Source organism: Protopterus annectens, chromosome 9.part0 (assembly GCF_019279795.1).
Source record: "Protopterus annectens isolate FY-2018-M chromosome 9.part0, PAN1.0, whole genome shotgun sequence".
Classification (NCBI taxonomy): domain Eukaryota; kingdom Metazoa; phylum Chordata; order Ceratodontiformes; family Protopteridae; genus Protopterus; species Protopterus annectens.
The window spans coordinates 214,072,826-214,098,562 of record NC_056743.1 but is presented as its reverse complement, the minus strand read 5'-3'; the positions used below and the strand labels follow the sequence as shown (position 1 = coordinate 214,098,562).

The following is a 25,737-nucleotide window of genomic DNA, read 5'->3' as shown; positions in this document are numbered from 1 at the left end:
TAGTCATACCCTTCGGGAAAAACAAGGTTACCCCTAGCTACCATATAGGTGGCAATCCACTGAGCACAGAAAAAGTCATCAGGGATCTGGGGACCCAAGTTGACAGCAGCCTTTCGTTTGACACTCATGTTGCTAAAGTAGTTAGGAAAACCTTCTATATCGCCCACCTGATCATGAAGGGATTCACATCTAGATCAAGGAGGTCATCGTCCCCTGTACTCATCACTCATTAGACCTATGATTGAGTACAATGCCCCGTTGGAATGTATCTGACCAGACACCTGCTGCAGCTTGAAAGGCCCCAAAAGTTCCTCACCAAAAGGATAAAGGGTCTCAAAAATATGTCTTATGCTGCCCGACTGAAAGAACTCCAGCTCTATTCAGTCTCATACCGCTTGCTCAGAGGTGACCTGTGCCTGACATATAAGGCCATGTCAAACCCAGATTTGATGAATATGCTTCACCTCAAAAATCTAGATCCCTCAGAACCACAAGGGCGGAGACTTAAACCTTGACACGGTTATAAATAGAACGTGCTGGAGGGACAGATTCATCACCCAGAGACTCCCTATGCTGTGGAACAAAATCCCGGTACATGTGAGGCAGAGCACCTCGCTAGCCTTGTTCAAGAGGAATCTTGACCAATGGATGGGAGATCGCAGATATACCCCAGGGATTACTTCAGTGTCACTGCTTGACAGAGGCACAGAAAAATGATAGGCATAGTTTTTATTCAAACTAAAGGGGTGGCGAAAGCCACATTACTATGGGCTAGGCTTATAAATGCCCTTGGGCAGATAGCCTAGTATGAACCTATGAACCTATAATACATTCAGAAAGGTTTGAGGGTGGGGGGGGGGGTAAAGTAGCACACTTCAGAATGAACTAAGATTTATAGCTAAGAAACCTAAGCAAGAGATCAATGCAGTAAATAAACACTTGCCAGAGTTTAAAGATATACCAAAAAAACTAAATCAATTGTTCACAATTGTACAACTGGAAAATTGCCAGTAAAAGCACTTTAAGTTATTCAAGTCATAAAAGTACTTCTTCAATCTGTGTGTGCAATTTAAACATTAAAAACGCATGCAGCAAGTAGGAGCTCTGATTATACACTTTCTCTAGGTACAACTTCCAATGCAACTTGAAGACAATGCCAATAAGCAGTAATCAGAACATAATATTCCATAATATTCCAAACTTCTCGGACAGTAAAACAAAATGGTAAGCAGCCAAACAAAAAACGAAACTGCAATAGATACACTCAAGTTAAAAACAAAAAACAAAATCAGATGAAAATGACTGCAGACTTAAAAAAAAAAACAGCTTTTATTAAAACAACCATTTTTCATAACTTCATAACCTACTTTACTAAAAATGTTAACTCTTTACCGAAGTCAAAGTCTAAAGTGATCCCATTTGGCACCTTATAGAATTTCATTCCGTTCAGGACCCTGGCGGCTTTTATAATCTCATTTAGAAGCACACTTTCTCACTGTAATGCTTTCAATTGTTTTCTTCAGACACTTGACACATTCACTAATGATTTGAATGCCATTATTACCTGGACTCTGAATGAAAGTCGCAACATTTTGGTGTAGGAATGAAATCATCCAAATTAAAGTTATACCCATTTCATAAAAATTCAGAATACTTAGGTACTGTTTTCTTTACAGCTTTAGAGGGACTGGATTGTGAAGACTCTTCCTTACAAATGTCCTAAGTTTTTACAAAATGGAAATAACTGTGGAGAAAAGTTACACAACAGTGAAGCAAATCTGTCCCTTTACCCTGACTGAATTAGTGCGAAAGATCCAACTGATACAGGAAAGCAGTAATTCAGATTATTTACTTTATGCAAATTGTAGAGATGCTGGGATTCAGCCATCTCTCCAGCTTGTCTCCTGTGTACCCAGTAGGGAAGGAGACCCCAGGCCTGAGATATACAGTTACAAGTGGTAGAAGAACTGGTGGACACGTGAATTCATACTGAAAATGTAATGTTGTGGCTGCTTTCACTGCAATGTGTTGCACTGTGTAAGCCAGCAGTGGATTTTCAGGGATGCCCTCCCCCACCTTTTTCACACTATGATGCAGTTTTGAAGTTGTTACATACAATTTAGGGAATGTGGGTGCAACTCCCCCCACACACACACACACACAGCGCGGAGGAAAGCAGATTTTTTTTTTTACTTTATTTAATGTTTTCCATCAATGATTTTCAAACTTATTTTCTGGAAACCAGGAGAATCAAACAGGTGAGATTTGATTGCTTATAGGTAAACCTGTATGAGAGTATGGCAGGAGTCCACTGCATTCAGTAGTCATAAAAACTGAAGTTAGTCATTGCTCAACAGACATTCCAGTATTCTAGTCAGATCAGCATGGTAACACATACTACCTGTATGCGTGAGTGGATTTTTAGAAGCTTTGGTCAGTGTATCTGTACTATGACAATTACAGCATTTTTTATTATCTTCTTTTCATCAAAAATGTAATTTTCATTTGCACAGCTGTATAAGTAATAAAACAGCAGGGAGTGCTGAGATAAGACTAGTTGCAACTGGACATTCAGTGCAAGCTTTAGCCTTTCCATGAAAAATGTATTGCACAATTTAGATCTGTGTTTCCCATCAGTCATAAATGTATGAAGCTGCAAGTAGATCACATGAAGTCACAGGAACTGTACCAAAATGCAGACTGAAGGCAAAAAAGATGGTAGTTTCAAACAGTGGTATACAAGTTCTCAACTTTTTGTTAGCTGAGACACCTGGCACACGTGGATAAGTTACAAATGAGGTACTCTTGCCTGTAGCTGTCATGAGAGAATGTGATTCACTGAACTCTTTGCATTTACATGTTATCACCTGTCCTAGACATCCCAGACATTACATATGTGAAACCAGTACCCCCTACTCATATTAAGGAATAGGCTACATAGAAATGAAACAATTTGTTTAGAAAGATTGCAAGTGAAGTTATGACACTTCAGATAGTTTGCTCAGACCTTCCCAGTGTAGAAAAATATGACACTGAAGATTTTAAATTGCAAAATATTCTCGTTACATATTACTACTGTAGAAATGAAATATTCAAAATTTAAGTTATTGTAAGCTTTACAATTGAGCATTAAAACTACAGTTTTACAGGGAGTACTTAGCAGATGAAAAACATTGTGTTATATTCTATAGAAAACTTCAAAAATGTTTCAGGGGCAATTCTACACATAACTTGAAAGAAATATCAATATATTTTGAAATTCTATGCAATGCTAACACCACTACATGACTTTAAGTGGTCAGTATTCCATTGCAATTGCAAAATGGACTGATTGGAGCAGTCATACTGATCTGATTTTGTTTTACGGACAGTCCATTTTTCCACAATGCAGTATGTATTCTTTATAAGACCACTAAGTCACTGTTTTCTAGCCTTTCTACTAAATTACTGTGGAGGTACTCAATTTCTCCTTTTTCTGAGTTTTGTAGAGAGGGTCACTATCACTTGCAGAGCAATGCCTATATCATCTGGAGCTCTGGGCAGTTCCTCAGACTGGCACACACTTCAACAATCTTGAGAGAACCCATCTCAAATCAAGCAAGTCTCTATTTTAAGATAAAAAGTGGACTGTCCTATTACCTAGTGGGGTTTTTTTTATAATCAAAGAGTGAAAATCATGGCCTCCAACAGCATTTTTAGTGACGTTTTTGCATGCTGAGTAAACCTGACTTTGAAAGCAGTGACCAGATTAGTTTTCATGTGTAACATGCAGCTTCTCCTCCACAGCTCTCTCTAAGGTTTCAGAATGACCTTGTGATATATTGTGGATGATTCAACAAATACCACAAGACTCTCCTCATCTTTTTTATCGAGACCTATATAAATGCTTTTGTTATTTTTCCATTTAATACCCCTCAACCTATTAGAAAAAGAATTCTGGACAAAGCCAAAAATAATGGATGGACAAAAGGCCAAAGGCAAGTACAGACTTTAAATACTGCTCTTATAAATTTAGAAAATTGCTTGAATAACTTTGTAATAGCACACATTTTCTAAAGGATATAAAGTCTGAAACACAAATGTCTGTCATTATTTTTTTACTTCAATCCTCAATGATATTCCAGAAAACAACACATTTTATGAGAAATAGACCAAGCAATGTGAGGCATGTCTAGCCTTTCTGCAAACATTCTGGACATCTGAAAGGTATGCTCTTAGAGGTTGTCACCTTTGCCCACACTGCTTCATTATGCTTGTTTTTAGACACATCCTTTGACTTGACTGTTTTATTACATTCTATATTTTGTACAGTGTCCACTACTTACAGTCCATCTTAAATAAATGACTGAATGGGTGAAATAATATGAGATTACTTAGTCAAAACTGTGCACAGAAACTGAAAATATAGAAACAAAGTAGAAAAAGAGGAATAGATGCTCAAATGTTTACTTCTGGTCTACATTACTTTGTTGAAATAGCAATTCAATGAACTGTTATTCAATGATTATAAAACAATGAATGTTCACATCTACAAATGTGTTACACAGTACTTGACCAACATAAGGAAATTCCCTTTTCCCCACTGTAGTGTGATCTTGGAGTTCGTATAAATAAACGGGGGGTGGGGGTGGTGGGTTTCATATACTGCAGTGTGTGTTACGGTGAAAATATTGGCCAAGTAACTCCTTTCCCTATGTAACACATATGCGGATGTGAATGTTCACTTTTATGTTCGTTGAACAGCAGTTCACTGAATTGCTATATCAAAAAAGTAATATAGACATGTTTACTTCACGACTGGGACTGCCACACAGAAAGAAAACAGGAAAAGCTCTTTGTGATAAGAAAAACCTGACATCTTGGAGGAACTGTCCTTTATTAGATCGTTAATGCTCACATAAACTCCAGATTTTGTATTAGCAGCTAATTAAACAGAACCAAATTGAATGAAAGTGTTAAAAAAAATGCATTTATGAGCTATGTAGTTCAAAGTACATCTAGGCATACACACAATCTACTATCATTTTCAATGAATACATACACATGATACTCTAAAAATGAGTTGGCAGTGATACTTGAACATAAATGCTGACCTTTTACCCTCTAAATTGTCACTAATTTCAGTGCTGCACTGATGCTGCTTAAAGTGGACAGATTAACCCACTACAAAACCTTGGTATGCCATTTCACTCAAGGAAGATGGCTTTAGCAGTCATACTGCACCTTAAAATATTACAGCGATGATAATGTGGACTGCACTTTGTCCTGATAAGTACCAGCCATTAAGAAAGGAACCATTCTATTTCTTTTCTTACTTACCGGGATTCTTAATAGACTCGATAATGATTTTGTAGTTGATTTTGTTTGCACTAAGGCCCGCCATAACATCTTCAATTCGCCAGAAGTCCCTCTGTAATTGAGCTTTCTCCTGAATTTAATTACAAACAAAAATGTCAATTGCTGATAGTGCAATTTTGGAAATAAAAACTTCTAAGCTTCAGAAAAACTATACTGCATTCCTTAGATATTACTTCAGCGTCTAATTCTCTATATTGCATATATTTTAAGCAAGCCTCTAGATGGAAAATCACAAATGATTCAATACTTTTTTCTATAAAAGTTGAAATTTTTGATTAAAAGGAAAGAGGCTTGGACTTCCAAGATGGCTGCACACTGAGTAATAGCTTAATTTGAACTCTGCTGTTTGTGAAACAGAAACTCAGAAAAAAGAGCCAGTGAAATTGTCTTTTGGGGTATATTTCAGTTACTGGTTAGTAAGTGCACTGCTTGGATGTCAGCAAAGATGAAATTCAGAGAACCTGAAAGAAAATTGACCACAAAAGGTGAGGAGAAAATGATGGATGGGAAGAATCCTGCAGCTGTTCAGCAAAAGCAGTTCAAGTCCCACCTTCTTGCAAGACATGATTTCCAGTCATCTAGAGGAAAAATGTTAAATGTGTTCAGAGATGATCAAAATAAATGAAACACTGAAGGAATATACCAACCAAAATAACAAAAGGCTGGAAAAAAATGGAAGAAGCTTTAAAAAGATATTCTGATGAGCTGATAAAACTGCAAAAATCAGAGGTCAAAATGAAGAAAAGGCTGGCTGATTATGAGACTGCTCAAGAAGCAATGTTTCAAAAAATGGTAGAATTTAAGGACAGACAATGGAGGGAAACTTAAGATGTTCTGCTCTACTGGAGAAACTGGAAGGAACAGACTGTATTAATTTTATGAAAGCACAAATAAGCAACTGGGCTAGTATTCCATAGCAGAAGTTGTTAACTGAAAGGACACAATGTGTGTATGCTGCAAAGCTAGCCAAGAGAAAGCAGCCTAGACCTTTAATAATAAAGATGCAATCCCACCAGCAGAAAGAGTTGATTCTGACAAAACTGAAAACTGTGTACTAAACAAAGTACTAAAAGTCTGAGACAAGAGACTGTTTGTGGAAAATGATTACTAACTTTATACCAGGCAGAAGAGAAGTAAACTGATTCTAGTAATTATGGAATGTCAAGAAGCAGGTAGGAGATTCAAGGTCCTATACCCAGTTATCTACAGAATAATTTTTTCCTCGGGGGGGGTCAAAGTAATTTTTGATGCAGGAGGAGGAAATGCAAACATTTGTCCAACAAAATGTGAGCAATCAAATAGAAGGGGATTCTGTTTCTTATTCTTCTGATAGTAAAACTTATAGACAGACTGTGCTAGTGAAACTGTTTCCATTGTTCCAAAGGAAAATGCTTGAGAGACAGAAAAATAGTACAGGCGTTTACTAGAACAAACAGGAGTACACTGGAAATGAACCAGAGACTGAAGTTGGGAGATGGAGATCAACGGGAAGAAAATCAGCAATTTAGAATTTAATGAATAAATGTGGGGTTATGAAGCATCAATCACATTTGTGAAATATGGTGGAACAAAAAAAGTGGAAATATTGGACTTTCTTGACTTTGTTAAACTTGGAGACTTCAAAGCATATGCCCTACTTCATGTTATTAATGTTTGGAAGAACATTAAGGAGAAGGAAAGAGGTAACTGTAAGTAAAACAATGTTTCTTCTTAATGATATTTTTATAAAATGTAAAATACAGCACATGTTATATAGCAAAGCATTTCAGTTATTTTTGTGTGTTACTGGGATACTAAACTAAAAATGTGCCCTTTTTCCTTCTTCTTCTTCTTCTGTTTTAAGAAATGTAGGCACTACAGTGTAAAAAGAGAAGAAAGCCTAGAAAAAAAGCATGTTTAAGATTGTACATTGTCATCTCAGGTTGTAAAATATGCAAAGAATGACATAAGTAAAATGGATATAATGTTTTTACTTTTGGAATGAATGGATTAAGGCCTTTGGCTTAATCTAATAAACAGTTTTAAGTAGAAGCAAATAAACCGAACATTGAATGTAATGAAAAGGTATTCTTTAGCAAATAAATGTTCACAGTGCAACATGAGAAGCTTTTAGCTGAAGGCAGCTGTGTATCTGGTTCTCATATGTCTATGCAGAGAAGATATGGGGTAATAAAAACAGAATTTTTTTTTAGTACCTAAAAGGTCATTTTTTCAGAAAGCATTCAAGTTGTTTTCTACATCTGGGAGAGTAATAAAGATAAAACAAAAACATACAAAACTTAGTGAAAGTAGAAGCACAAGATGTGCCATGCATCTTTGCATGGATAACATTCATTATAGGTTAAATAAAGTCTATGAGAGTAGCTTTAACCAGTGACAATTGTGCCTATTAGGAGAGTTAAACATCATTATTTGAAGATGTAAATAGTTTTGCGTATTTGCATTACGTTTACAGGTTCTGGCGTGTTCTGGGGGTATTTTTTTAGGGTTTTCATTAAAACAAAAAGTCTTACAAGAGATGACATAGGTTCAAATGGATATGACATGAAACAACTCCACAAAAGATTAGCCTGTCAAATATTAGTGTATGCTTGTAACACAAAAGTTAAAACTAGATATTTAAAAAAGCTGTTATACATTACAGGTGGGAATAACAACTTTTTACCATAATGGTAATAATTTATATATTATCTCTGAACAAGAATGGTCTCAAAAAAGAAATAAAAGAAATCTGTATTAAGAGAGGCTCAATGTAAATAGCTATGACACAGGAGTACATTGGGTAAACACTAGCCCAGTAACCACCTATGAAGCTATAAGACACATTTGGAAAGAACTGAGCATGTGAATTTGATAAAGAAAGATTTTCAGAATGGTTATTCAGCGAAATATCTGGGAACAAATGAAATGGGGAGTACTTACATGCATTTCTATAGCAGTTCCAATACTTATAGAAGAGGGAAAAAGATAATAATGGTAGACATGTAGTAGTAAAAGGCTACTGGCAAGGGTAGAGGATTACATTGACATCTATTTATATTCCACCTAAATCTATTATAGTGAAGCTTAAGAAAATTCTGGGAGAAATAATCAGCTTTCAGCAGGTAATATTACTAACAGGTGGTGACTGGAGTGAGGATGTATCTTGGGGGCCCAGAATGGAAAGTATAACAAAAGAAGGTAGATTTTTTAAGAAATTTATGAAAATATTTGGCATGGAAGATGTGAATTCAGAATGAGGATCTGAGAGAATTTACATATTATTCCCAAGGTATAAAAACTAGCTAGGCTAGACAGAAATTATTTTTCATAGTAGCATGTGCATTTAATTGAAAGTCTTGATATGTATCCAATAACTATTTCAGGTCTCACATCAATAATAATTAAAATAAAAATACAGTGTAATGAAATAAAAATGAGACACAGGCACTTCCCTGGGTTCCTATTGCTAAATCGAATTTTCAATTATTCGAATCACTAAAGGTCAACCTTTAATGACTGAACAATTGAAAATTCGAATTCGTCAAAGTAAACATTAAAAAAAAAAAAGAAAAATAAAGGGTGTAGGGCAGGGTGCAAGCCCCCTGCACCTTCACGTGGGGGGCTGCACCCCTACCCCCCACTACTTAAATATACTAACTCCGAGATTGCGCTACAGTGTAGGAAAGGGAAATCTTCCCTTTCTGCACCATAGTACATTAAACTGCGATCTCAGAGTTAGCATATTTAAGTAGTGGGGGTGTGGGGGTTTCGGGGAGGCTTGCCCCCCTTGTTTAACCCGTCAGGATAAATTTTCTTTCTTTTCTTTTTTTTTTTTAATTTTGAAGTTATGGAATTTCGATCATATGGAGTCGACCATATGGTATTTGAAGTTCCGTAACTTCGATTTTGTAATAGGTGACTGCACTTCCCCACCCACCTGTTAAACAGAGAGGAATTTAGGGACTGGGTAGTTGAAATTTGGGGGTTATTAGGAAAGAGAAAATACAACTAGGGATTTGTCTAAAATGAAAGTAGAATATATATATATATAAAAAGGGTAGAAATAAAAGAAGTAACAAGAATTATTTAGCGGAATTGACAAAGGTTAAAGTATTGCAGAATAGCGGAATCTCATAGAACAAGAACAGGTGCAACTGCAGAGTGCTAAAGAGGAAATAAGGGTCTACCTGGATAATGCTGTTAAGCAACTGTTTTTGATAGTTACTCCAGAGCACAAAAGTATTTAACACAATGGTTTAGGTGACAGAAAGCAGAAATGGGTTGTTTTTAAGCTCAGGAATCATGTAATAAGGAGAATAACTACTAGCCAGAACACTAGAAAGACTCCAATTAACCAAGAGAAAAAAGCCTGACCAGAGAGACAACACACTTCAAGTGAATAACACTCGAATCACGAGTCCAAACCAATGCTTCTCACCACAATCAAAATTTGTTGCACACACACTCTGGACATACAAAAATTTAAAGATATCATTAAAAGCACTTTTGGTCCTAAAGGTATTAAGGACTTCATCAGAGATGAAAAAACATTCCTGTCTAATTCTTCTTAAACTCAAAATCCCCACCCACTTCAATCACGTTTTTGTGACATGATTTGGTTAATAAATCATGTGCTACAAATGAACATGGTGTGTCTAAAAAAATAAAAATAATGACAAAAGATAATAAAAATACATAACTGATTGTTAAATTATTAAGCAGCCATGCTGACTAAACTAAAAATAAACGTATAAACCTTATTTTATGATAACAACAACTGGAAAGGCCTCCGAAATACTTCACAAAGAGGATTACCGGCCTCAAAGAGGTGCCCTACGCAGACCATCTGAAAAAACTCCAGCTTTACTCCGTCGCATATCGCCTGTTCAGAGGTGATCTCTGCCTAACATACAAAGCTATGTCAAACCTAGAGCTATTGGGCATGCTCCACTTAAAGAAATCCCAATCCCTCTGAGCTACATGATCTAGGGACCTAAACCTTGTCACCACAATAAATAGAACATGCTGGAGGGATAGATTTCTGTCCCAGAGACTTCCCATACTCTGGAACAAACTACCTATATATATCAAACAAAGCTCCTCATTAGAACTTTTCAGGAAAAATCTTGATGACTGGATGGGAGACAGGAAATTCACCCTGGGGATTACTTATGTGGCTCTGCTTGACAGGGGCACAGAAAAATAATTTTCTTGGGTGGCAAAAGCCAGGGTACATTTTGGCTAGGCTTATAGAGGCCCTAGGGTCAATAGTCTAGTACCCACCTATGAACCTATAAGGCTTGGAACTTCTATGATTTCTTCCCAATTAAAATTCAAGGGACTTCATTTTCAACACACTTTCCAGAGACACCATATCATTCCAACCAAATGCTCCAATGGCATGTAGCTTTAACTGCCACTGCACTTCCTTAACCTCAAGCTTTATTTTTCATGCATCCCCTTTCATATCTTGTTTGATAACATCTAGTACAAAAGAAACTAAACTTGTGTCCGTCATGCTGTTAATATGTCTCCACAATCCAGTATGCTGGTGACCTTGATCTAGGTGTCTTAAAGATGTTCCTACTTTCTATGTAGAAACTGAAACAGCTCCTATATTGTGCTACATATACTATTATTTAGGTGAAACAATTACAGTATTTGGGACTCTTCAATATCCCATATTCCTTTATCTTTGTAGTTTCACCCTTCTTGATACAAGAACAAACCACTGCCACTACATGAGCCCAGTGTTTGGGCTAGGCTCTATGCAGCAGTTGTTAGCAGTACCCTGTATAGATGCAAATGCTTTCAAGTTAAAATTTCCCTTAGAATAACTGCCTCTGCAACCTTCCCAAGTCCCCCTGCTTCTCCTGGAGTGTCCATGTTGAACACAGAACAGCACTGCCTTACTGGATCACTACAGTTCACACTGAATATAGCACCCATTCTTTATCTGTGTGCAATCATCCCAGTCCAGTTAAACCTCCTCACTTTTCTCCCTGGTTAAACCCACAGTAAAAAAAAAAAAAACTGAAGCCATGGATAGGCACTTTCCTGCTATATCTGTAGCCAGCCTGGTAGGCATGGGCATCCTGAGGCAATGGAGCAATTGTCTCATGTATACTGACAACCACTTAATCCTGAAAAAACACAGTATGTGAGAGATGTAGTTACACTACGAAAAATGAGGCATGACTCTCACAAACTAACAAATCAAACGACAAACACGATGTCAGCACATGTACATCATTTCTGTCACTAAATAAGGTCTCAAATCATAAACCCACATATGTGGAGGTACTCACAAGTAACTTACCAAAACCTGAGGCCTCCCATTTGCTGCTCCCAGAAACCACATGCAAACAAAACTAAGTCAGCACCAGCCACTATACATAAAAATACACATTACATTTTCTTCACAAGCAAGTCTCTAAGGTGAAACACCACATATTCAAACATCTGGATCATTGGAGACTCCATCTTGAGACACATAGACATCCCCCTCACCAGGCTGGTTAAAAAGAGGGCTACAGTCAGTTGCCAGATCATACAGGCACTCAGGTCACTCAGCCACAAGTAGTATGACTCATGTCATAGTCCATGTGAGTGTAAATAACCCGAGACATACCTCCTCGGACTACATGAAGACAGACATGGTGGACCACTCTGAATACATGTCACAGGCTGGTATGAGAATCACACTGAGCAGCATTCTACCCTCACCAAGAATGACACCAGAATACAAACATAAAATTATTGACTTCAATAACTGGCTTAGCTAATGGTGTCATTCAAAGGTATCCAGTATTTGTCAGCCTGGGATGACATGATTGAAAAACCATGCTTCTTTGCCATAGACGGTCTGCAGCTGTTGCCGCTAGGCTTTCAAATACTGGCCAAGTCATTAGCCACTCCATAGTGCCTTTTTTAGGCAGTGCAAAACCATCAGACCTATGAATGTAACTAATTCTTCTAATGCCAAGCTGAAAGTACTACTACTCAGTGCTAGGAGTCTTAACAAAAAACTGCACTCCTTGGAAGCTCTCCTTGCACTGGGAATACTGATGTTTGTATAGTTATAGAGACATGGTTCAAGGCTGCGGAAAGCACTCCAGCAGTGCAGGGCAACAGTGCCCATCACACATTCAGACCACTCTCTGAAAAGGAAAAAATAAAGGGTGGAGGTGTTTCCTTTTGCATAAAATACAATCACACCTGTAGATTGGTTAAGCAGAATGGCTTGCTTGAGCTACTACATGTCCAGCTGACCACAGGCAAAATCCCCACCAGCTACAGGTCCCCGACCACGAACCATCGAAACCCGTCCACATACCTGAAGTAACTAGAATCACTTATCATTCAGCCCAACTCATGGGTGATTTTTAACTACCCCTCCATTAAAAGGAAAACAGACAACCACTAACATGCAGGCTCAGAGACTCCTGGACTTTGTCGATGTAAATGCTCTGGAACAGCTGGGCTGCACTCCCACTAGGGGCTCAGATATCCTTGACATAGTACTCACAAATATGGGGGATCACTGGAAACACCCTCAGAGTAAAGTTCTCATTGGTAAAACTGGTTCATAAATCAGTCTCCTTTGAAATAAATGTAATGGTAGAACCCCCATCAAATCCTAAAACCCTAAAGAATTTTTCGAAGGCAAATTCCTTCTACTAAATGATAGCATAGGTAATTGTAAAGCTCCCCCTAACCATGAAAACATAGAGGCCTATGTAGAAGTATACATGAATGCCCTGTACAACCACTTAAAAAACTGCATAGAAATGGTAGTACCTGACCGAGCTAAACCCAGGTCTAGCTGGATAAAAAAAAGTCACCCTGGTGAACCCTTGGCATAAATAGACTATACAACAGAAGGAAGAAATTCCTGTATAGAAGTAAGTGGAAGGGTGCACAACATTGAAAAAATACTTCATTAGTCTCAACAAGCTAATTAGGGAACTAGTCAAGTGTTCAAAAACTAAATACGAGACTAAAATATCCTCCCAAGGAAAGGATAACCACAAAGCATTTTTTCATTATGTTTAAAATCTTAAGGAAAACACTCATCAATGTGCTGAGTTGATGGCAGATGGCAGTGCCTATATTCAGCCAGTAGAAATAGCAAACTTGCTAGCCAACAAATTCACCTCGAATTTCTCCCCCTCATCATCTTTGGTCACTCCCCATGAAATATCCCCTACCATTCCTTTGTCGGTTATCACTGTGCTCTGTAAAGCTAGAAACACAGTGTCAATAGGATCTGACAGAATCCCAGAGTACATATTCAATAGCATGAACCATGACATAGCACACCCACTCAGGCCTCTGTTTAACTACAGTCTCCAAACAGGCTTTGACCCAGTAGAATAGAGGACAGCAAAAGTCATCCCTCTGCACAAGGGGGAATAGTCAACAGACCCAGCAAACTACTGACCCATTAAGCCTAACTACCCTCATATGCAAGGCTATGGAAAGAATAGCCTTGAGAGACACTGAGATATGGAAAGAATAATCATGGACGTGATTAACAACAACATAGGAAATATCAGACTAGAGAGATGAACCACTTTGGCTTCATCATGGTCAGGTCCTGCCTGCTCAATCTGGTAGATTTCTTTGACAAGGTCACCAAGACCATGGATGAGGTAAGACAGTACATAGCACCACCTTTACCAGGCCAAGGCATTTGACACAATACTTGGGTATTATTAGATAAACTCACAAAACTGGACATAACCTCTGTGTCACCAGATGGACAGCCAAATGGCTTATGGATAGGACACATGTTGTTAATGTTGGGGAATCCACATCCAGCAAGAGGCCAGTCACCAGTGGCATATGACAGAGCTCACTGCTGTGCCCCCTCTTTTTGGGGATATACTTCTCAGATATCAATGCAAATATGAATAGCCTTTGACTGACCAAGTTTGCTGCTAGATGAGGGGACAATCATTGACTCTCCAAATGATGTTGATGTCCTACAGGAATGTCTGAAGCAGACTAATGACTTGTGTCAGAGCAATGGCCTCAAACTGAATGCGAAGAAGAGCATAATAATACCTTCAGGAAAATCAAATACCCCTGCAAATTACAACACTGATAGCATCACCCCCCCCCAAGCGTGGACCCAATGGTGTAAGATCTGGGTACTCAGTATAGTAGTTATCTTATAGTAATCTGAACTTTGACCACCCTGTGTCCATGGTGGTAAGGAAATCCTTCTGTGTGTCTCAGCTTATAAGGAACAGCATGGCATCCAGATCTAAGGCTGTCACAATACCGCTGTACTCATCTTTCATCAGACCAATAATCAAGTACAATACATCTTTTCTCATGCACCTTGCCAGGTACCTGTAACAGTTGGAGGATCCTCAGAGGTTTCTCTCACCAAACAAATACATGGTATAACCAACACGTCATATGCAGATCTATTAAAAGCCCTATCACTGTATTCCATTTCCTTAGGATTACTGAGGGGTGATCTGTGCCTGACTGACAAGGCAGTCTCTGACCCAGCCCTGATGGAAATCTTGCATATTTGCAAAACTAACAGTACGAGGGTTACCCATTGCAGAGGTGTAAACTTGATCTTTGACATGAATAGATCATGCTGGAGAGACAGATATATGTCCCAGAGATTGCCCCTCCTCTGGAATAAGCTTCCTATTCACATGAAGCACAACCCTTCCCTATCCATCATCAAGCATAATCTGGACCAATGGATGGGCAATCACAAATTCACTCCTGGGGTAGTACGCATTGTCCCTTATACACTGAGGCAGTCTGTAAACACTGTCAAAACCCTTCTTACCGACCCTTGTTATCTTTCCCTTAGGAGTAGAAAATTGGGTAAAACTGGTTAGGCTTTTAAGGGCTCAAGTCATTATCTTAGCAATCTCCTATGAATTTATGAACTTATGAATCCATGAACAAAACTTATATCGCCAACATCTATATATTCCAAACTTACTCTACCAATTCAGAAATATTTTGCCCATCCTTTCAGTGTTATTTTTCAAACACCAGTCCTTCTTAAATATAATACAGGAGGCTTCTCCTATTATCTGTTGGTCAATAGCACTTGCTTCAAAAATCTTCCAGCTTCTTTCTACAATATTTTAAATATTCATGTCACTGTTATAAGTTAATACCAATCCTTTAGTATAACATTTGCAGGCCTCTATCTCTTTTGAGTCACCTGTGTTAACCCCTCCCCCTTCTCCAACCTCAGTAATAAGGACAATAACCAGAGATCCTGTAGAGGTATTAGAAGTATTTCAGAACTTTTTTGAAAGTTTATATAAAGCAGAGGGATGTGGAAATCAAGAAAAGGAGCAAATAGAAAAGCTTATAGAAAAATTAACTATAACAAGGTTAAAGGTAGATGAGGTTCAATTATGAACAGTTAGGACAGGAGATGATGAGATAAAATGGCGATGCAGAATCAATCTCCAGGAATCGATGGAAATCCTGTGAAGGGTTTGTAGCTAGGAGGGAAAAAACTGATAAAGATCTGGAAGATTTTTTTTACCGGTATTTTAAAAGGAGCAGAAGCAACAGCATCCTGGAAGAAAGCTGTGGTGGCTGTAATACTTAAAGATGATAAAGACCCATCCATTTTCATATAGACTCATTTTGATTCTAAACCATGATTCTAAAGTGTTTATGTCTGTAATGGCTAAAATAATGGCAAACATGATGCCAAAACTGATAGATATGAATGAAAGTGGCTTTACTGAGGGGAGGCAAACAGCTGACAACATTAACAGAACAATGATGATCCAGAAACTAAGAAAATATCATTATTTTTGTGGGTCTTGACAAAGAGAAAGCATTTGATACAGTAAGCTGGGATTTTATGAGTAGAGCAATAGAAGCAATTACATTCCCTGATACAATAATAAGGTTAATTGGGGGGGGGGGGGTGATTTATGAGGCATCAGAGTGGGGAAAATTAAAGTGGGGGGATTCCTCTATGATAAGTTTGGTTTGAACAGAGGAACCAGGCAGGTATGTTTTCTTCCCCCTTGTTATTGTCTTATATTTATGATCACTGGCAAAAAAATAAGAGACTCAGAAATTAAAGGAAATAAATACTATGGTACTCAGGAAAGGTTGGCTTTATTTGCAGACGATATTTAGTACCTGATAAAACCAGAAAAGAGCATTTCAGTGTTGTGGAACATTCTGAGACAGTTTTAAGTCTTTTTGGGATACAAAATTGATGAAGATAAAACAAAGGCAATAGCTGTAAACCATGTACTCACAGATTAACTGGTTCAGCAATATCTATATTTATAGGGACATGAATGAAGTACTTTGGAGTATGTGTTAAAAAGGATTTGGTTATGGCAGCTAATAATATGTGGAAAGAGACTAAACAAAATATAATACAAAACCAAGAAACTGGAAGCTCTGTTTTCTGGATATGGATAGCAAGATACAAACAGTGGAAATGTTTTTAGTCTGTTTAGTTTTATAGACAGGTCAGACATATTTTTATCTACCAGAGAAGTTGATGATCACAATTAATAAAGAGTTGAAGGTTTTTATTTGTGAGGAGAAGAGGGCAAGAGTCAAGTGAGATAAACTGATACTTCCAATAGAAGGGATATTTTAGAACAACACAGTTAAGGCTCCAATGCATAGCACAAGCAGAAAGCTACAATTAAAAGTGGAAAGGGTTGACGATGAAATAGGAAAAAGCTCAAGAAACAAGAAGAAAGTGTGATTTTGGATGCAGATCCTTAAGGAGAATAACAATAACCGTACAGAATACTATAGTCATAAAATAGCAGAAAGTAGTTTAACAATTAATCCAACACAGAAACGGAGAAAGGAGATTCTGTTCATAGGAGTGACTGCAATTAGGGGTACAGAGAATAGGCATGGGGGGATAGAATTTACTGGAGAAAAGTGGCAAAGGAACCAAGGTATTGGGAAGCAAATAATTAGAAAGGGAAAGGTAATAAAATGGGAAGAGGCCAGGAATGCATATGGACTGCAGGCTAAAGATTGCCTTCCTTATCAAGGATTGATATCAGAGTATAGGAAAAGACAAAAATTAGGGAGCTCTTGAGCAGAAGACCAGCACTGGTAGACTTTTTAGTAGAATGTAGAACAGAATCTGCTGTTAAAAAGGGATAATTAGGGCATATGAAGCACTGCAAGATAACTATAGGAATCAATCACATGTAGGGTTGCCAGCTTTCTTTGTGGCTAAAACCGGATTAAGGTCACGCCCCTCGCATCACCCATAACTCCACCCATTCCCACCCCCTGTCCCATCCATGACCCACCCATTTTGTGACATCACCATTGCATCAGCTGATGGGAACGCCCTCTTTTTCTGTTCCGGATGCCTGCTTTCAGCCAATTTCTCCCCAGTTGCCATAAATACACACTACTGCTACACAATAGCACAGTGTTGGAATAGAGACACTCAACAGTACATGCCACACTACTGCTCCACAATGGTACAGTATTGGAATAGCAACACCACAATAGCATACAAGACAGTAGCTATAAATGGACACATGGAGGCAGTACTGATGATTGGCACTGACACTCATGGTGATACACATTGAATGTATCATGGACAATTCAGGGGAACTAGGCCATGTGGCCATTTATGCCTTGCCATATATCCACACTTCAACCTTATGACCTCACCTCACTTTTCCAAGGAGAAATATCTCAATCATTCTGGGGATGAATTTATAAATATTCATCTGTTTGTCTCAAAGGAAAATAGTGTACCACATTGCATGAACTGGAGTGAAAGATTCTTGCAGTGAAGGGGTTACCATTGTGTGACAAATTTGTCTCTCCACCAAGAATTGGTTATTTTCTAAAGCAGGCTCAGATCTCTGGTCCTAATGAATGCTGGGCTGTTTAATTTGTAGAGATATTAGCGGTCTTAGACTAAAGGATCCATAATGGCACAAATCCCACATCAAGAGTCTACAGGGCACCAGATACAGGGACAGAGCCTACAGGCTCTTTTGGTAGCTAAGGGAATTTAGGTCTGTGTTATTTTTGTTAGGAATCTCTGTGGTCTCTCCAACTGTCTCTGTCCAGTAGGTTACACCCCAAAGAGTGGAGTGTATTCTACAGTGTGCCTGTTCAGTGCACAATAAAGAGAAATATGGACTTCTTTGGATATAAAGGAGATGCCCTTTGTGATCAGCTGTGTCAGAGAGAAGGATTTCCTAACCACTGATGTAGCATGATGATCAAAGAGATGGAATTATTTACTCATTTTCCATGGCCTGTCAGAACATCGTCACTTAGGAGAGGAGTGTTTTTTGTAATATAAACTGGGTTTAGGGGTTGTTTACCAAATTTGACAATACTGCACTTTTCAGAATGTAGCTTTAGCTCATTTCCTGTGCACCGGCTACCCATCAGAAAGGGGTTTGAGGATGACACCCATTTTATAGTCATAGAGGTCACCTGTTACCCACATGCTCTCTGAGGATGCAACTGACACCTTCACTCTTTTCTTTGGATTATGTCTCACAACCATTTTGCTATCTTTCTAAGTACATAGGGATCAATTTGGAGCACATTTAGCTTGTTAATTATGTTAGCATGTACAATGGCTTGTTTTACTCTCAAAAAGAATGCATGTATGTACATATGTAAGTTATCTTTTATTTATTCATTTGATGTTTGTTATCCAGAGTAAGGGACTGACCCTTTAAGGGCCCACTCAACCACTGCCTCAAAAAGACAGTACAGAAAAGATGATGACTTTGAAAAGAAAATGCAACAAAGTACAAACAGTGAAATACTAGCTAGGCTTAAAATGGCTCGCAAGGGCAGTTAGCTTAGTACTAATCTATGAACCTATGTGTTCATGTTTAGTAGAAAATAAGAGAAAAAAAAATAAAAAGTTCCAGTTCAGAGGTAAAAAAGTGTGGGAAGCAAAAAAGGAAAGGTGGAGCAGAATGAAGAAGCAGAGCCCTACCTTACACGATGGTTAGAAAATGATAGCAGATGCAGAGGTAATTCAATTAAAACAACTAGAGGGACAGGACATGAAGAAGTACAAGAACGTTCCCAGTGTCCCAAAATGGATCACTGAGGAGTGGCTAAAGAACCGTTTGAAGGCGAAAGTTGTAATCTGACACACCACTGAACAATTTGGATTTTATAGTGGAGATGTCCAATGATTTGGGGGGGGAAATTACAAATAGGTGGGAGCCCTGAAGTACATCTTATGCAAATAACACCACAGCAATGTGAAACCAAATAGATTTTGGTTGGCTGGTGTTAAACAAGGTGAGAGAAGGTTATTTGTCTGCAGTTTACTACAGAGTAAGAGAGTATAGTGGTGTTGGGGAAGGGTGCCCCCTGAGATATCATTTGCCCATTACTGTAATGATTACTAGCTGTTGGTGACATTTGTTAGGAAAATGCTGTTTAATCATACAGAGGAAGTGTGGAGTTCTGAGGTGAGAGAAAGGCATATGTAGAGCTGGATCAACTAGTCCAGAAAGAACTGAAAAGGCAAGCATGTAGGTAAATTAACAACAGGCTATATAACTCTCCCATCTGATTAAGCAGAAAAAAAGGGACAAATCCAGGTGGATATTCCCAGAATAATGGGACATGGAGAGAGAAACACTGACTATACAGAGGCACTGAGAAGCATAGAAAAAGACTACAGCAAGTAGATGAGCAAATCATGAGAGAACTAACAATCAACAAGGAAGGAGAGCAGAAAACAGAGTGGGTAATCATAGTAATAGGGAATGACAGACTACAACAGTGCCAGGATTAGAACAAGCAGAAGGGAATTCCATTTATACTAAGCAAAAGCAATCAATCTGTAGACAATTGTATACCTAGCCAGTAACCAGACAGTAACACTGTACCTTATGTCTGTGAGTTAAACACCTAAACCATCCAGGATATCAACAGCCATAGCGATGCTGGCTTCTGCTATGCCTTCCCCGTTTGATGAAGTTAAATAACATCCAAAGTCGAACTGCTGTCTGATGCTCGCTTGCATTCTGAAAACGCTACATTCCCCTTCCCTGTTTGAAAAGTTAAATGCTGGCTTCTGGTTCCCGCTCACACTACCGGAAGTGAGCTCCTTGAGCTCAATTCCGACAGGCTGGTAGCCCTGAGGGATGTGATGTCATCATCGCGCACATGATGACATCAGTGTCAGCGCCGCAAAATTTAAAAACAAAACCAAAAACCCGGACTTCACATGTCCGGTTTTGGAATGGAATTTGTAACCGGACAATTTGTTAGAAAACCGGACAGCTGGCAACCCTAATCACATGAGGTGAGAAAGGATTGGAAAGACAGATTGGATAAACAATTCACAAAGAAAAAATGGGAGGACATATGTATGGCTCTCAAATATGCAATAACGTCTAGACGATTTAGAATTTTTGCTTGGAAGTATTTGCATAGGTATTTTTAAACCCCAAGCAAACTCCAAAGAATTTTTCCTCAGGTAGACTGCACATGTTGGAGGTGTGATGTGGAAGAAAGAGATCACTGGGAACATATTTTTAATGAGTGTAATTATTTAGTACACTTTAAAAATTCCCTGCAGGTCACTCTGTCAGAAACACTAGGTGAGCAAACTGCTGCATCTAAGGAAAGGACTTTTTCTGAGCTGTGATACAAAATTGCCTAGACGTAGTGAGGCCTTGTCATGTTTAATTCTGGTGACTGCCAAAAAAGCAATTACTAGAAAATGGAAATCAAAGTCTAAGCCAATGATACTAGAAGTAGTGAACATAGTAACAATGATAAAAGAAGTGGAAGTGAGACCTTTAGAAAAGGGGAAGAACAAATTACATAGAAATAATGGGAGTGTGGTAATAATACACGCAGAATAATGTTTTAGAGGAGGAATGAGATTTAAGGGTAGGCAGAAATTGAATGTGCTTTGTAATGTTCTGCTTAGAAGATTATATTCGATGTATAATGTTTGCAAAATATGTCAGTGTGGATTGTCTTCATTTATATAAATGTATGATTACCTATGTCAAAACTACTAATTTAATAAAGATGTTTCTTGTTTTAAAAAAAGCAACAAGAGCAAATTATTTAATTGTTAAAATAATCTCTGAAATTGGAAAGTTTATTTTCTAACTGGCCTTAAAAATTTAATTTTACTATTTCTTCTAAACTTAGTTCTAAAGCTCTTGTTCTACACCAGTAAACATGTCATAAGGTATATTCCCAAGGAAGATACAGTCACTATCCACCACTGATGACATTTATTCTGGTTATTTCTGTCAAAATTTCAGGCCAAACTAACCACTAATCCAGTAGGGTAGAACCCAAGAACGGCAGGTGGTGTATTACATGATGAGTAATATGATACAAAACTAAATAGCATGCATAGGATGTTTTAAAATAAGAACCCAAAACAGAACATTCTGACACCCTCCCAACACATAATGGAACCATAGCTCTGGATGTATCAAAGCTCCATTTATTAAAAACACTTTGGTGCTTTTGTCCAGTAAATGTGATTTGTTTTGAGTAATATGATAATATTATAATGCAGGATGGCATTCTCCCTGTTCTAGCAGCAATCATGTTTGTCTGTGTTTTGCTACAGCAAATTGCAGCCTAAGTACTATGAAAGCACAAGGGTGATTGTACTGCCATCAAAACAACAGAATGCACTTCGGTGATGAAAACACTGTCTCTACCACTGTAAGTCTTGGAGGCATCTGCATTATGCCCTATATACATAAAAAAAAACACAAACATGGAAATGGCAAGTTGGAATGATTAGTACTCCAATCATTTTCAAGTATTTACATATAGAAGTATATTGAAGTAACAACCAAGACAGGTCTCTCAGTTGTTTTGTACAGTTTCCATCACTCACCTTCAGGTTCCTGGCAATGTACAGGCCACTGCCACTACCTGGCTAATATGGCTGGCAAATTTATGACTCTGGTTTCGGAGCACATATAACCCATCATTAGATAACTGAGGTTTCATGCCATACACAAGAATGCATAACACCCCGACAGATAAGTGTGGTTCCATGTCGTACACGAAAATGCATAACACCTCATCAGATAAGTGTGGTTCCATGCCATGCATGACAATGGGACTAGTTTTATTATGGCGGAAGTCAAAGAAGTTAATTTGAGGCAGAATGCGTATTCAGCTTTTACACAGAGGGGAAGCATTCATCTTTTATGTAAAAGGGAAGCTGCAGAATGTTGAAAACTGACATTACCAGCTGTCTAAACTTGCCTCCCTTCTGGACCCATGGTAATGCTTGATCCTAAGTCCAGAGTAATAGGATGTTTAAGAGTTCAGTGTTTGTGCCAGGTATACTGGTAGTCAGTATTCCGACTTTTGCAGACCAGTTTCAGGCACTGGTGTCAAGTTAACGATAGGAAACCTATATATATAGTCATGTGTGTGTGTGTGTGTGTGTGTGTGTGTGTGTGTGTGTGTGTGAAAGCATACATCAACTAACAATGAATTGAAAAAAATGGACCATAGATGTTTGAAAATAAGCAGATAAAATAATAAAACAATAAAAAAAGGCATTTGGGAGCAAGCTCCCCTTCCACCCCAACTAAAATATATGCCACCTCTGAGACTGTACAACAGTGGGGAGAGAGAACAAACGTGCTTGCCCCATGCAGTACTATTTGCTGCAGTAGGTAGTAAAGCATTTAACAAAAGAAGATTCAACCTAAAAACTGAGTATTTTCTTTTCAACACACTGCCTTTATAACCAAAAATATTGTAACCATTTTGGCTAAGTTTCTAAATTGTTTCCTGGACTACGTGTTTGGTTAAGAACAGATACAACTTATATGACGATGCTTTAATATTTACAGAAATTTTAACCAGTTTAGAGAAATTAAAGGTAACTTAGTATAATACAAAAGGAACTGCAATTTGAATGGGATAAAAAACAGGGTTAAGGCATATTTTGATAAAGAGTCCGGGGGAAGAAATTAATTAAAGTAAGGAACTGAGTGAAGAAAGGAAAGTAAATTGTAAGGTATAGATAAGTACAAGATATCCAAGTGAAGGTTGTGGGGATCAAACCAAGGTCTTCCACATAGATTGCATTTCTGTTAGCTGTGTGTAGTACTACCAGCCAGGAGAACAGTAGGTAGGAAAAATACATATGACAACTGGGCTGTAACATGCAACAGTGTCTGCAGATTTCTTAAAATTGTAAGTGCAATGTTGCCACAAAACCTTCAAACCTTACTGGTCAATCCACTGTTCAACAAAGTTTCTGGTAAATAAGAAATTGTTAAGCGAGGTAACCTTATTCTAGTCAAAAAAGTCCTAACCACATGGGAAATTTACTAGTTACCATGTCAGCAGAATAAGAAGCAAGAAATAACTGGAAGAAAAAGAAAGAAAGGGGAGACCAGAAATGGTAGTGGGTAGAACAGTGTGCAGGATTTTATAAGTGGGAGTGTTGTCTGGGAGGGTGCAAAAACAGAATATTTACTTAGAGGGGAGTTTGGTGTTTTCACAAACAACTAGCAAACCTTTAGAGGGTTAACCTACGAGGTACATTAAACTTTAAGGGTTCAAGTGAGCTTTCCAAAAGGACAATGGGAGTCAGATGTTTGGCATGCAAACAACACAAGCTGGACTGGCAGCATCCCTTCAATAAATATAATCCATTCTGCTCAACTAATAGTGATCAACTGTTTTAAGGACCTCCCATAATATAGAAATGCACATCAGTAGCTTCCAGAATACAGAATTTATAAACTCAAACGCCCTGGTTCAATTGGTCAACACTCCCACCAGAGGTGACAACATATTGGACCTGGTCATCACTGACATGGGTGACTGGTATTCCACACCGGAGGTCAACCCCTCACTGGTTAGATCTGACCATAAACAAATCACTTTGGATATCTACATTCCGCCACCCCCGGACAAGAAAACCACCGTGAAAAACTTTTCAAAAGCAAACTTCACATTACTTAAGACCGAGGTGAAAAGTTTCAAAGCCCCCATGCTGAAGGATAACGCTCTCCAAGCTGCAAAATTCTTTACTAGTGCATTCTACGGGCACCTACAAGAATGTATGGATCATGCCATCCCAAGCAAAACCAAGACTCACTCCTCCAAGAAAAGGAAACCACTCTGGTGGACTCCTGCCATAAACAAGCTATACAATAGAAGGAGGAAACTAGTACAGAAAAGAGTAAAATCCCAAGAAGGGAAAACATCCCTGATCAGTATCAGCATGAAACTACAATCCCTCATAAAATCATCCAAGGCGAGCTTTGAAAGAAAAATTGCCAAGGACTTCAAAGATAACCACAAGGCATTCTTTAGCTAAGTCAAGAATCTAAGTGGCAATGCTCAGATCTGCTCGGAGTTAATGCAGAATGGCACAAAATACACTGAACCGACCGATATCGCCAACATCCTGGCAGACAGGTTCAGTGGAAACTTCACCCTCTCTCACCCCCAAGAGGGCCCATAACCATACCAGAAGAATGTAGAGTTCCTGAAATCATAGACACTCAGGTTAAAACAGCCCTCTCCAAAGCCAAAAACACAGCATCAATGGGACCGGATGGTGTTCCAGGCTGCATCCTACATGAGCTCAAAGATGAACTAACCCCTCACCTAAACACACTGTTCAAACTCAACCTATCCACAGGCTACGTACCCGTACAGTAGTGCACAGCAGCAGTTATTGTGCTCCACAAAGGTGGAGCCACAACAGACCCTGGGAACTATCGCCCTATAAGCCTGACTAGCTTGGTCTGCAAGGTTATGGAGCGCATCATCATGGAACTCATTAACAGAGACATTGGGAACCTCCAAACACTGGACCCTACCCAGTTCGGTTTTGTTAAGGGCAGATCATGCCTCCTAAACCTGGTGGACTTCTTTGAGACAGTTACCAAGGCTACAGATGAGGGAAATGTGGTACACACAGCTTACCTAGTCCTCGCAAAGGCTTTCGACACCATTCCCCATTCTGTTATTATAGACAAGCTCACCAACCTGAACATAAACCCCTACATCACAAGATGGGTTGCCAACTGGCTCATGGACAAAACCCACATGGTGAGAGTTACGGGAGCTAGGTCAGACTCTAAATCGGTTACAAGTGGAGTTCCCCAAGGCTCAGTCCTAGGACCCCTCCTGTTCGGCATATACTTCTCAGAGGTACAGGTAAGCACAGGAGGATTATTGCTGACCAAGGTCGCAGATGACTGCAAACTAGGGGCTATAATTGACTCTCGGGCTGACACAGACATCCTCCAAAAGGGTCTCACTGAGACGGATACCTGGTGTCAAAATCATGGCCTCAAGCTAAATGCCAAATAGTGCGTAGTCATCCCTTTTGGAAAAAACAAAGTACCTACAAACTACCACATAGGT

The 25,737-nt window shown here is 38.6% G+C and overlaps 1 protein-coding gene across 10 annotated transcripts in view; it reads right to left on the bottom strand.

Moving 5' to 3' along the window:
* Positions 1-25,737, bottom strand: part of PLEKHA7 (pleckstrin homology domain containing A7) — a 2,079,953-nt gene that overhangs the window by 312,519 nt on the left and 1,741,697 nt on the right. For all 10 annotated transcript variants that reach the window (XM_044082761.1, XM_044082762.1, XM_044082767.1 and 7 more), the window contains one exon: positions 5,320-5,428. In XM_044082761.1, coding sequence (XP_043938696.1) covers positions 5,320-5,428 — 109 coding nt within the window. The remainder of the gene's footprint in view (positions 1-5,319; positions 5,429-25,737) is intronic.